The sequence below is a fragment of the Hippocampus guttulatus genome, chromosome 10, assembly GCF_054856545.1.
Source record: "Hippocampus guttulatus isolate MCC_2025c chromosome 10, RoL_Hgut_1.0, whole genome shotgun sequence".
Classification (NCBI taxonomy): Eukaryota; Metazoa; Chordata; class Actinopteri; order Syngnathiformes; family Syngnathidae; genus Hippocampus; species Hippocampus guttulatus.
This window is the reverse complement of record NC_141270.1, coordinates 21,103,507-21,117,775: the sequence shown is the minus strand read 5'-3', so window position 1 is coordinate 21,117,775 and position 14,269 is coordinate 21,103,507. Positions and strand designations below refer to the sequence as shown.

General features: G+C 45.1%; 1 protein-coding gene and 1 pseudogene across 7 annotated transcripts in view; one reads left to right on the top strand and one right to left on the bottom strand.

Annotated features, from left to right (window-relative positions):
* Positions 1 to 14,269, bottom strand: part of zswim8 (zinc finger, SWIM-type containing 8) — a 182,266-nt gene that overhangs the window by 96,007 nt on the left and 71,990 nt on the right. For all 7 annotated transcript variants that reach the window (XM_086122592.1, XM_086122593.1, XM_086122595.1 and 4 more), the window contains 2 exons: positions 8,358 to 8,533; positions 68 to 1,283 (listed from right to left, as the gene is read on the bottom strand). In XM_086122592.1, coding sequence (XP_085978718.1) covers positions 68 to 1,283; positions 8,358 to 8,533 — 1,392 coding nt within the window. The remainder of the gene's footprint in view (positions 1 to 67; positions 1,284 to 8,357; positions 8,534 to 14,269) is intronic.
* On the top strand, positions 2,257 to 3,492 carry LOC147199586 (uncharacterized; annotated as a pseudogene).

The following is a 14,269-nucleotide window of genomic DNA, read 5'->3' as shown; positions in this document are numbered from 1 at the left end:
TCAGATGTCAGAAAATTAAGATGAAGAAAACTAATTTTCTTGTTGTAAATAATACAGCTCAACTTACCTCCATGCGTCCCTCTTGCTCTAATGGTTTGATCCCTGCAAAGATGTCTGGCTCGTCTTGGTGGCTGTCAACCAGCTGTCGATCGGCTCCCTCCTCTGAAGCAGGGCTCAGGTAGTAAACCTGGTAGTCATCTTCACACACAACGAGTCCATCTGCTTCTTGCTGAGCAATTCCACACACTGCGGGTGCTCTATTTTCTGCTGCTGTTCCACCATATGTTTCCTCCCCAAGACCTTGAGGAGGCTTGGTAGAAAATGAATTATTGCCTGAACTGTCTAACAGCGCATCACTGTTAACCGAGTTTCCATCTTTGGTCTGTTCCAAGTCCTGCTCTGGCTGATTCTTTGTTGGACGAGAAACATCAAACACCATGTCAGTCTCTTTGAAAGATATTGTGAGAGGCGCAGTCTTTACCGCATGACAGCCATCTGAAGCTAGGCTAATATGTTCACAATTTAATATTGTGTTCTTATTATTGCTGCATGCGTTACTGTATGAGTCCTGACGCAGTGGACCGGGGGAAGGGAACACCTCTGGTGCTGGGGGATTAAATTCGAATGTGTTGCTTGCCTCAGCCCCCAAAGCCAGACAATGGCCATCATCAAGGCTGAGTTCAGCAAGGTCTGGCTCCAGAGAGCTATCCTCACTGCTGGTTCTCTGTTTGGCATTGATATTTTTACATCCTCCAAAAATTCCCCCCTTCCCAAAGCCCTTCATAAATTTGAATTTACCCCCAGAGGTAGAACCTGATCCTTTGTAGAAACATTTTCCTCCTCCATCTTCTAGAGACAGTGAGACCCCCCCTCCCAGACGAACCAACGTAGTTCCCCCTCCATTCACTGAATAAGGCCTCTTTTTGGTTAATGTCGTCTCCTTTGGCCTCACAACAACCTCTTCCTGAAACTGACCACTTTCTCTTGCTTTACAATCTGCTCCTCCTGGTACAAGAGGTTCCCCGATAGATCCTGCAGAGGCTCTTAGTGCTCTCTGTTGCTGATTTCCCCTAGGCCAGAAGAAGGTGGCTGTCTTCTTTTCAGGACTAGAGTAGGTGATACCTTCAAGAGGGTAGGCCATTTGCCAGTTGAAATAACATGACTCCACTGCAGGTTTAAAGCCCTGGAAAAGCTTGTCCAGGGACTTGCGATGCTGCCCACGCTTCACTATCTCTATAACTTTAAGGTGCCAGTGCTTCAGGTGACTTGCCAGTTCCAGACGCCTAGGAGAGATGGTACAATATTTTATTATAATGTATTATTTTAAATACAATTTTGTTTTTAACATTACCTAAACAGACATAGATTACCGAATAAAATAATAATAATAATAACTACATTTTATGTGATCAACAGTCCGAGAATTTACATGAACCTAAAACAATTTACACATTTCAAGCAGGATATTAATTTGTAGATTGTCTGAGAATCAAATCAAATACTGCATATCTAATTTGAAAAGCATCATTCTCCAGCACACAGTACAAAGTGGTCCAGATAAGGAAGTGAATCATGTTTCTACGGTTGGAGAATAATTGGAATGTTTTTACGCAAACCTCTGAACCATGTGTTTTTCAAATAAAACTGTAATTTCTCTTTAAATGCACCTTTTAAAGAGAATTCTCTTTTGAATTATTACTGGGAATTGGTGATTCAAGATATTTATGAAGTTGTAAAGAATTGAAAATAGTAATTTGAACTTGCAAGCATCAGAAAATGGCTGAAATCTTAAGTCTTGCAAACATTGACAAAACACAAGTCCCTATAGGTGAAAGACAAAACTGGACAGCGATTTCCCTTGCCCAGACGTCAGTTACCGGGACCCCTCCCTGGGGCCAGGCCTGGAGATGTGCCCTGGCGAGTGCCTGGTGGCCAGGCCCCATGAGTGAAGGCCCGGCCAGGCTTAGCTCGAAGAGGCAATATGAGTCCCCCTTCCCATGGGCTCATCACCCATGGGAGGGGAGAAAAGGGTCGGGTGCTTTGTGAACTGTTGGCTGGCCAAAGGCAGGGAATTGGTGGTCCAATCCTCGGCTACAGAAGCTAGCTCTCGGGACATGGAATGTCACCTCTCTTGCAGAAAACAGTTCACTGCATCCCTCTGCCTTCGGGTGACGGGAAATTGCGGTTCAATTCATGCTTGGGGCAATATGAGCACATAAAACCATCCAGTGTGGGTCCTAACGCCTACCTCATACCATGATGATAGACAATAAAACGAATGGCATGCCGGCTCAGACGTCGCCCAGTCAAACATTGTCTGCGTCAGTTGCTGGGAAACCAGAGCACCTTGATGAAAAAAGGGCTACTGGAACCAAGTAGAGATGGGTGAGATGCGATAAAATGGCTCTGTTGGAATGCTACTTCTCAAGCAACCCGAGGGGTTTCATGCAGAGAATGTGGGCTGAATGGTTGCTTCGAAACCCACAGTCACGGTTGACCACGAAACAACGAGTCGCTCAGTTTTCAGCAATTACTCTCACAACTTGAGATTGATGAGGTACAACGCAGGTTCCATGGTGAAGGGCCCCAGTCTGCCAGATCAGAGGATGAGGTCATACCAGAGATTGGGAGGCAAGCCCCAATGAATGCAGATGATGAGATTGGGAGGCCAGCCCCAATGAATGAAATCATTCACAGCATCAGTGATCCTAGAGATGCTTGGCTATAAGAGCAACCATGGAAGCCATGAGATACGTTACCCACCATGGAAAAGACGGTTGGAGGCTAAGATCAAGGCGGCTCGGAAAGATGTGAGTCAATCGACGGAGGCCCAGAGAGGTGTGATGAAAAGGCCGATACCCGAGAGGTACATCCAGATGACCATACCTGAAGCAATCAAAACTGCCAAACAAAGGCTCCAAGCCTTGTCCAGCCGCCTAAAGCGGTACACGAAAGAGAATGAGGCCAGACGAATAAACAGGCTGTTCGCAACACAACCTGCGAAAGTGTACGCTCAGTGGCAGGGTCCTAACAACAGAGCTGACCCACCAAGACTGGAAACTGAAAGGTACTGGAAAGGCATATTGGAGAAGGAGGTTGCACATAACAGCAGTGCACAATGGCTGGCGACCCTGAGAGAGGAGCACAGCAACCTCCCTGAACAGAACCCAGTTACCATAACAGTGGCAGACATACAGGAAAGAGTCTCAGATATGAAGAACTGGACAGCACCAGGCCCGGACATGGTCCACATTTAGCCAGAGTTTCTTTAGCCATACTGGCTAAAGAAACTCACAGCACTCCATGAGCGCCTAGCAGCACAAATGAACCAGCTGCTGAGGGATGGGACTCACCCAGGATGGCTAACCGAAGGGCGAACGATCCTGATCATGAAGGATCCCTCAAAGGGCGCAGTCCCATCCAACTATCGGCCAATAACCTGTCTCTCCACAACATGGAAGCTCATGTCAGGTATCATTGCGGCGAAGATAAATGGACACATGGATCAATACATGAGCGAAGCACAGAAGGGCATTGGTAGAGATACCAGAGGAGCCAAACATCAGCTCCTGGTTGACAGAACAGTCGCACAAGACTGCAGGTCCCGACATACCAACCTGTGCACAGCCTGGATTGATTACAAGAAAGCCTATGACTCGATGCCACATACATGGATCACTGAATGCTTGGAGTTGTATAAGGTAAACAGGACCCTAAGAGCCTTCGTTGTGAACTCCATGAGGATGTGGAAAACCACGCCAATGGCAAGCCACTTACCCAAGTGTCCATCAAATGTGGCATATACCAAGGTGATGCACTCTCCCCACTGCTGTTCTGCATAGGACTGAACCCCCTAAGCCAAGTAATCACCAAGACAGGCTATGGATACCGCCTCAGAAATGGAGCTACGATCAGTCACCTCCTCTACATGGATGACATAAAGCTGTATGCTAAGAGCGAAAGGGACATAGACTCCCTGATCCACACAACCAGGATCTACAGCAGCGACATCGGGATGTCATTCGGGCTTGAGAAATGTAGTCGGATGAATGCAGATGATGAGATTGGGAGGCCAGCCCCAATGAATGCTGAGAGAGGCAGCAATTGACCTGAAAGCTGAGATCATGACAGGAATGAAGGCTGGGCAACCTAGAAACCGATGACAATAGCTATGTGAAGTACCACCTGAAAGTGTCATGGAAACTGTGAATGCAGCACTGAGGGCGATCCCAACCGTAACGATCACGGAAACAAAATGAGCTGATTGATGCCACAGCATCAGTGATCCTAGAGATGCTTGGCAATAACAGCGACCATGGGAGCATTGAGAAACGTTACCCACCATGGAAAAGACGGCTGGAGGTGAAGATCAAGGTGGCTCGAAAAGATGTGAGTCAATTGACGGAAGCCCAGAGAGGTGTGATGAAAAGGTCTATACCTGAAAGGTACATCCAGATGACCATACCTGAAGCACTCGAAACTGCCAAGCAAGAGCTCCAAGCCCTGTCCAGTTGCCTAATTGGCGTACGCGAAAAAGAATGAGGCCAAACGAATAAACAGGCTGTTTGCAACACACCCTGCAAAGGTGTCCGCTCAGGGGCAGGGTTCTAACAGCAGAGCATAACCACCAAGACTGGAAACTGAAAGGTACTGGAAAGGCATATGGGAGAAGGAGGTCACACATAACAGCAGTGCACAATGGCTGGCGACCCTGAGAGAGGAGCACAGCAACCTGTCTCAGTCAGAGATTTTGAGCTACAAGCTGCTGACTCGAAGGCCTCAGACATGTGGGTGAATAAGTTCAAGTCACTGAATGAAGATTTGGAAAGACTTGAACGACAGCAAGCAGAGTTGGCAAGCCAACACAAGTGGGCAGAAATGAAAAAACTTCAACCCGCAGACAAGCTGATTGTCAAAACTTGGAACGCGCTTCCCGTCACATACCACACACTGCAGTGTGTGAGTATTGCTGTACTGACAATGTTTGGCTCTACCTATACATGTGAGTAGTCTTTCTCACATTAAAAGAACATTAAGACCAACCTACGATCACGTTTAACAGATGGAAGTCTCAATGCCTGCATGAAGCTTAACCTCACCAAGTATCAACCAGACTACAAAGCCATCAGCAAAACCATGCAGCACCAGAAGTCACATTAATGGTAAGAAATACTCATCATTGATTAGCATCAGCATAACAATGTTGTTAAAAATCATTCAGTCTTATTGTACTTTAAAAGTGCTGAAATTACATAAAATGCACACATTACTTGTATTTTTAGTTTTAAACATATTGTATGGCTCTCACAAAATTGAGAGAGCCATAAAATTGAGAGAGCCATAAACACCACATTTTTTTAATGGGCCAAAAAGGTTCCCGACCCCTGGTTTAACTCATTCACTGATATTGAAAGCTCTATACCAGCGGTGCCCAAACTTTTTGGACCGAAGATCGACTTTTCGATCAACCAACCTCCCGCGATCGCCCCGTTATCGTGGGCACGCATGCACATACACACGCACGTCATGATGAGCAACAGCCTGACACGGAGGCATGCGATGCACTTTTGCAGCCTGTTAACTATCGTAGCTCACACGTACATGGTGAATTGTACATGAAACAAACTCTGAATGAGAATAATGGTAACGATAAAAGATGCAATTGCAGACTGCAGAGCGCTAACAACTTCCGGTGACGCAGGTCACGCGCCGCTGTGAAGTGAAAGATTTGCTTTATTTTATTTCATTTTTGTAATAGTTTTTGTCAAAATGAGACTGATAGGATGATTAGGGTGCAGTGTACATTAACAAAAATATATATATTACTCACACAAAGCACAAAGACAAACAAATGATTGGTTGTTTTTTTCCCCCCGGCACCCCTCACGATCGTCTTGGGACCAGTCCGCGGTTTACCGGTCGATTGCGATCGACGTAATGGGCCCTGGTATATACTGTATGTTCAATGTGCATGCTAACTGGGAGGGTTAGCAGTGAATGAGTTTGCAATCTTGATTCTGACAATCCAATTTACCGTATTTTCACGACCATTCGGCGCACCGTATGGTTGGGCGCAGTCTCATTAATGGGTGCTATTTCTGTATTTTACACATAGACAAAACGCACTGTATTATTGGGCGCAGTTTTAAAGTGGTAAAACATACGCCAGCTTAAACATACGGCATGCATGCGCGCACGCTAAAAACACGTTAGCTTGAAGCATACGGTAGCATGCCAAGACATACAGATACAAGCTAAAAACACGTTTTTAAAAAGGCAACGGAAGCAAAACTGAGTTCCGTTGTATTTTATTTAGCCATCGTACAATGTACTCACGTTTTTCGATCAATCATCACCCAGAAATCCATCAAAGTCCCCATCCTCTGTATCAGAATTGAACAATTGTGCAAGTACCGGTAATCCATCAAAAACGCCGTGTTCCCTCTCGTTGTCAGAGTCACTCTCATTGCCATGTGACTCCACAGAAATGATGCCGGCTTTGCCAAAAACTCGAACAACAGTGCAAGCAAACACGTTCGTCCAAGCAGCCACAATCCATTCGCAAATTGTGGCGTAACTCGCCCAGCGCTGCCTCTCACTCTTTGTAAAGTTGTGTTTGCCATCGATCATCCATTGTTCCCATGCCGTTCGCAACTTTACTTTGAATGCCCGGTCGCAACTTTACTTTGAACGCCCGGTTGATGCCGATGTCCAGCGGTTGGAGTTCTTTAGTCAAGCCTCCGGGAATAACGGCAAGCTCAGAGTTCATTTGCTTGACTTGGTTTTTCACCGCTGCTGTGAGATGGGCACGCATGCCAAAAGCATAACCGATGGCTTGAAGTTTGAACTGAGCTTCGTAGGCGTGTCTCTTTGTAGAATTTATTTTCGGGGGTTCTTAGAAACCAAAACCGAAGTTGTTTTGCAACAATGCACATAGCCACACTCTATACAGGTGTTGGTACCTGCATGGGGCGTCCCTTTAGCGTCCACTTACACGCCCACCCTTCACTCATTGGCGGACTTCTTCCCGCATGCCTGTCCTCACTCACGTCTGCCTTTTCTCTCTCTCTCTCTCCATATATGTATATATACACGCCCACCCTTCACTGATTGGTCGACTTCTTTGCCGCATGCTTGTCCACAGTCACTTCCGCCTTTTCTCTATATAAACAGCGTGTCGGCTCTCAGTCAGGTTTTGGAACTCAGCGCATACACAAGACGCTCCGCATCATAAGGCGTCCTGTCCATTTTGGAGAAAATTTAAGACTTTTAATGACGCCTTATAGTCATGAAAATATAGTAACAAATATAGTTGTTTTTGACAAAGATAAACAACGGTCCCTAAATTTCAACTTTGACAGCAATATCGAGCTCCATATCTTTGTTTTGTTCATGTTTTTCTTTTACAAACATTTAATATTGTTTAATATTGGAAGTCAAGATGGCGCCCGAGTAGGCAGCCGTCGGCAAGTGCTCTCATGAGCCTTGCTTTTTTTGTTGTTTTTTGGTTTGTTTTGTCACTTTGTGTTTGTTGTTACGTCGTGTGGACCTGATGTGGACTTTTTTCAGCATTTTTTGGCCACGACATTCATCAAGGAGGAAACTCTGTGCTTGGTGGTTGCGCCTTCTCGGCAGCATGGGTATACCAGCACTGTTTTTGCCTGGGAGGAATGTCGGCACCATTTGACTGTCGTTGCTGGACAGTCCCGGGGCGCTTGTGTGTTGCGGCTGTTATGGGCAGCATTTTTCACAGCCCCACTTTGTTCAACGGAGAGATCGGCGCTGTTGAACGGTCTGCGGCTGGATGGATGTAAGGCTTGAGGAGCCGATGATGAGAAGAAAGGAGCGTTAACGCGGAGCACCGATGCGGATGTGGAACTGGGAGTCGCGGCTTGGAATTGAAGTGGATTTACATGGGACAGGAGATGTGAGCCAATGTCTTTTTCGTCAATGGACGCTACAGCTTCGTGTTTGCTTTCAAAACTTAGCTTGTAGCAGACGTGTGCACATTTTCAACATGACGTCTCTGATCCACTGGTGAAAGGACACTTTGATCCTCTCCTCTTTCATCTATAACTGCTTCAGACAACAAAGTGTATGCAGAAAAGTGGTAAAGATTGCACGACTGTCTGTGTCCTATGTGTTGTGTTGTGTTGTTTTTGTTATTTTGACTTCAAAATGGCGCCGTGTGAGTGGCTGCCTTTCCAGCAGCTCCTATATTTTGTTGTTCTACTTCTTCCTTTCATAACTTTGCTGCTGTGAATCGGGAATTTCTCCATTGCGAGACTAATAAAGGTTTTCTTATCTTATCTTATATTGAACAGAGAAAATATATGTGGTGATGTCAATAATCTGACCTGCAGGGGCTCATAGTGGGGTCTAGCACTGCTAGCTTCCAAAGGATCACCATTTCATCACACATGCTGGCACAGGCATGAGCTGCTACATCCGTTTGACCATTGCTCCGTCCAGTGTGTCCACTGGCACTGCTGTGTGATGTCGACGTTCGAACACTATACCACCAGCTGATGATCTGAAAATAAACACAAACATCACAGACAAGAGTGCCAAAAAGAACCAATTATTTGTTTCTCTCAAAGATAGATTGCTTAACTCATTCACTCCCAAAGACAATTTTAAACGTCTTTTCAGACTTGGTCTAGAATTGGCTGGTACTGAATGAGTTAAGATTGTGTTTTTCAAACCCTGAGATATTGTCAGGTGTGCCGTGGGAAATAATTCCAATTTGTATGCCTGTACCCTATCGCCTGGCAGAGTAATCATGTATTACTCTTCCATACCGGTAGGTAACAGCAGCAGCTAGTCAATTGCCTTGTGTTTCGAGATAAGCTAAGTTTCTGGCGTGAGACAATACAACGAAAGTTATCTTTCATTTGGATTTACTTTTACCGGAGATGCAACGGCACCGACTACATTGTGCTTCGTATGTGGTGAAAAGCTCTCCAACAGCGCTATGGGACAGAGACCACCCGCGATAGATGAACATCCGTGAAGTAGGGTTTGCCCCCCCCCCTTAGGAATTTGTGTGTAAGGGGTTGTGGGTACCAGCATGTTTAAAATATGTAAACAGTATTTATACTTTATATATTTGAGACAAAGACTATAGCAGTACACATGTTTACTTAAATCTATTATTATAAAACCTTATCCAGTAATTAACATTCATCAACATTGTCTTTATGTAGCTGTGACTGTGTAGACTGTCTGAATACCGATTCCCCCCTCCCCCTCTCTCTCTCGTGCACTTCAACCAGCCACACACACACACACACACACACGCACGCACGCACGCACACACACACAAACAGCGTTGTAAACACAACACTGATCAAGGCAACCACTTGATTCGACACTGATCAAAGAGTAACCCATGTGATAAGACAGAAAGGGAGGGTGCTGGGCGGGGCTGAGAAGATGCACCGCCAATCAACATGACTGTGCATCATGGAAAAGATCCACTCGTGCTGTCATTGGGTCAACGTCGGCGCTGGGAACCAATCAAGTTACAGCCATGAACAAAACCTCTGAGTCATTCGGCATTTTTGTTCTGAATGCAGTACTTTGGGGAAAAAAACGCGATGCACCTCGGCCGAAATAGCGAGGGATCACTGTAATACTTTCATTGTTAAAATATGCTTTTTTTTCACATTTTCAGCTTGTTGTATGCCGCGGAATTTTTTCAATGAAAGAAACATGCCTTGGCTCGAAAAAGATTGAAAAACACAGACAAATTCCGCGTTTTGACATCATCAAGGCCTAAACAATCTTCTGAGCAACTATAAGGTAGATGTGGTTCACCCACAAGGCGAAAACAGCAAATATTAACACACATTAACACATCCTCTTTCTGCTTGGCTCTCGACGAAGGCGGACGCTTCTGCTCCCTGCCCCCCCACCTTTTTTTTTTCCCTGCTCGCCACTTAGTCTTCTTGTGCTGTCTCCTTGTCCAACTTTTTTCCCTAGCCTCCTACCGTGTTTTCATCCGAAGAACTAACCATGGAATTAGTTGGCTGGTCTCTCGATGTAATTGACAAAAAAATTTCGACGAAAAGAGCGGGCAGTGGGGAGCCTGCTTGCCCTCCGGGGACACTTGCTGCCGGATACGCCCTGGATCCATGGAGAAAGTGGAGACCGGTGTGCCTGACAGTACTGTCCGTGGAGGATGTGGAAGACATCTACATTATTGGCCTTTTGATAACAGGTATGCTGCTGTTTGGTGTTGGCAGCTTGCTATTCTATCGCAAGATTCGACCGACGGGAGCGGCTCTATTGGAAGTGAAGAAGCTGCCGGTCATTCTGGATGGCTTGGCGCGAATGTCCAACACTCAGACTCAAGCGGTGACTGAGCTCAATCGCAATATTGTTGGGATTTTGGAGCGACTCCACGCGATCGATAATACCATGGAGACGTTGGAATCCACGCTGCGGAAAGAATTTCTGGATCAGACTGATCGGTCCCACTGAGGAGATACAGACCAAGGACTCAAGGCGGTCTGGAATTGTTGGCGGCCGTCTCTCCAAAACAAACAACGCTATCTGGCCTTTCCCCTGGATGGAAATACGCACGGAGTCTAGGGCCCCCCACCGCCCCCTCCTTCTCGGCCATGGACTGATAAGCCGGGACTCTCTTCACGATGAGCAGACCTCGACGATGCAGCAATGACCTGCACACGCATACACATACATAACTGGGCAACCACACGCGCATACACATCCTTGTTATCACCGTCTTCATCGCTCCGATTCTTTTTCCCCCGTGACGTGGTTCGACATGCAGAGCGCTCGTGTGAATCCGTGCAGCTGGTCATTTCGGCCGGGTCACGGTTACCCCTCTCGACCCCCGCCCCCCCTTCCCATTCATCCCCCCCTTATTACATGTTATCTCTTGTGACTTGTTGTAACTGTCATATGCTTATTTCTGTGCTAGGGTCTTTTTTTTATCCTGGACTTAAATTATCCTCGGAAGAGGATAGTTCGAGCGTGTTTTTTTTTTTTCCCCCCCTCTCCCTACCCAGCGTTTTTTCCTTTCTGAATTCTGATTGTAATTTCCCCATTGCGGGACATCTTATCTTATCTTATCTTACATATATTTCCTTGAGCTAGTAGGTGGTGCTAACACTACAATAAAAAATTAACTTGGAGTCAACTTCAGGCCTGGACTCTCATGAAATCAAATTTTGAAAGAATAGGATTATATCCGTCAAGTTACGGCAGTTTTTGTTGTGACAGCAAATCATCCGATTTCTGGTGCCGTACAGGCCACGTCTTCTCTTGAAAAGTCACAATATTGGGTCGAACACATGATCAATGTATTCAAGCTTTTCTGACAAATATTCAACTTGATCCGTTGAATGAGCTCAGCGATGTACTGTACATAAAAATGTAAAAAAACAAAAACGTATTTCTTGTTTTCACTACATGGCTATACATGTATAACAACATATCCCAAAGATGACTTCAGGTGACTCGTGATATACATTGTCGTTTCGGATTTTTTTTTTTTTAAGCATGTTCCGAGGAGTTAAACATTTCCCAAAACCCCCCAAATGATATGAAAGCAGGAGTTGTCAAAATGTTTTTGATGTGTCCAAGATTTGTGGCTTCATGGTTTTATGACATCTCTCCAGAAGTGCTTAAGTTATAAACACAGATGGGGGTGTCTAGTAGGGGGATATCCAGTCTACTGTATAGTCCAAGATGTCAAAGGTCAACTAAGTGTCCGGCAGGGGCTCATAAACCACTGTTTGGTGGTATGAAGAGAAAACACCAGAGGAGGTTTTAAATGCAAAATAAATAAAGCAGAGTATGTGTTTTCCCCCTTACATGTGTAATTGATTTCTTCCCATGAGAAGAAGTTGTGGCAGAAAGACTGAGGCTTCCTAATGATAGGGTAGCTACCACCTGTTCACAAAAGGCCCTTGATGCAAATGACTGGACAGAAGGTCAGGTTGGTTGTAAAAGGCAAAATGTCGCACAAGACTTTTAATTCAAATGTCTATTGTCATAAAGGGGAAAGAAATTATCAGAGGAGGTTTTAAATGAATAAAGCACAGTAAATGTTTCTTCTTACCGAACCGGTAAAACTACAACCTTCTATTATTCCACTCTTTCATCTCAAACTGCTTTAAACAACAAAGCGTATGAGGGAAAAGTAGTTAGGACTGCACGACTGTCCGAGTTTTATGTTATGTGTTGTGTTCATTATTTTACTTTATGTACGTGTTTTATGTTATGTGTTGTGTTTATTATTAGACTTTATGTTAACTGTTTTGTTAAGCGCTTTGTTACAGCTGCTGCTGTTGTGAAAGTGCTATATAAATCAGCATGTATTGTATTGTATTCTTACCTTTTTTATGCAGAATTTGTCAGGTGTGCTGCAGTTTCTGTGTGTGTGTGTGTGTGTGTGTGTGTGTGCGTGCGTGCGTGCGTGCGTGCGTGCGTGCGTGCGTGCGTGCGTGCGTGCGTGCGTGCGTGCGTGCGTGCGTGCGTGCGTGCGTGCGTGTGTGGAGGACTTGCAGGTTTGGTGTGTTGGAGATGTCGGCAGTTGAGTTCCATCACCCTGATTACTGCTGCTGTGAAAGACACTCTGGGACACCAACCCATCGTCAGATTATCTACGTTCTAAAACGAGTAGGGAACTACGGTTCCTTGAGAGCCATATCCTGCTGTTTTAGATCCCTCCCTACTCCAACACACCTGATTCAAATGATCAGCTCATCAGCAAGCTGTCAAGGCCTAAAACTCTCGAGGAACCGGAGTTCCCTACCCCTGTTCGAAAAGAAACCACTTGTTTCCATCATTGTTTTTGGAAATCTTGCATTGACTGCTTGCCTGCATAGATTCCATGCTTCGTGGCAAGAGCTTCTTGGCATATCATACATACAGGCGTTGCTCTTATGTCTATGAAAAAATGTGTAGCTGTCCACTCTTTATTAAATACTCGGCGCACACTGTTCACTTTCCTTTTCGCTACTATCCTTTTACAGTAGGGCTCAAAGGGCAATGGCTAAGGTAAATGAGAGCAAATTCAAGACCATTATTTTTGTTACAAGGCAAAATGAATGTGAAAGAAGAAAGGGTGAAAGCGGACATGAAAGAGGTGCCAGCGATTAAGAATATTCACAGCAAATCAAACAAACAAATCTGATTGCATAGAAGACAGTGGGTGTGGCTTTGGCAGTCGAATACACTTCAGCTCCACCAAGTTCACTCAAGGTCAGTGCGCCATCTACTGGAGAAATGTGTACAATATGAAATGATTGAACGATTTAGATAAATATATTTTTTGGACAAGTTCAGTGGGCCGTTTTAAAAGCCCTGTAGGGCCGTATACGTATCTGCATGAGATCAAACATGCCAGGATTCGACTTTTTTCCCCCACTGTAGGGGGCACTGCAGAGACAAATTTTTGTAATTGTTTCAGAGTATCTATATTTACGCCAAGTCCCAAGAATGTGCAAAGTTTGGTGAATTTTCATGCCCCCAAAAATGTGATTCACTGTGCAAAATATAATAGTTAATGATAAATAGAGGGCGGCCCGGTGGTCCAATGGTTAGCGCGTCGACCTCACAGTGCAGAGGTGCAGGGTTCAATTCCAGCTCCGGCTTCCCTGTGTGGAGCTTGCATGTTCCTAGGTGTGAGTGCGAGCGCACACCTAGGAATCTATGTGTGCCCCGCGATTGGCTGGCAACCGGTTCAGGGTGTCCCCCGCCTACTGCCCGAAGACAGCTGGGATAGGCTCCAGCTTTTTGTTTATAATAAATATTATTTTGTGACAAAGTTCCTTTCTGAGCCTGCTGTTTCGGTGATCCACTTATTCCCGTTTTGATGTTACGCACAAAGCGATTCCTCTGTCGTTTCGAGCGTAACGTGACAGTCTGATTTTTCGTATGAATCATCCGAAGGGCGTATCACTAAACTCACCTGTGATGTATGCACGGACCACGAGAGCAAGATACGACGGGAGGCACAATTACGAGGCAAGTTAGTCATTAGATCTATAGGCTAATCGCTATGAAAAATATTTTGAAACAGGATTGGTTATTCTATAATTTACTGGTTGTAGCATGGTAACTTTACCACAAGGTGTAGTAATGCTAATGTTAACTGTTGTTGAACTAATGATGTGTGTTCGATTCTTTCGTCAAATTGATAGTAGATTACACATGCATCGTCTTGGGAAGAGGATGCCAAGCCACATCAACACTAATAATTAATGATTACCAGTAAATTAATCTTTGCAGTGTG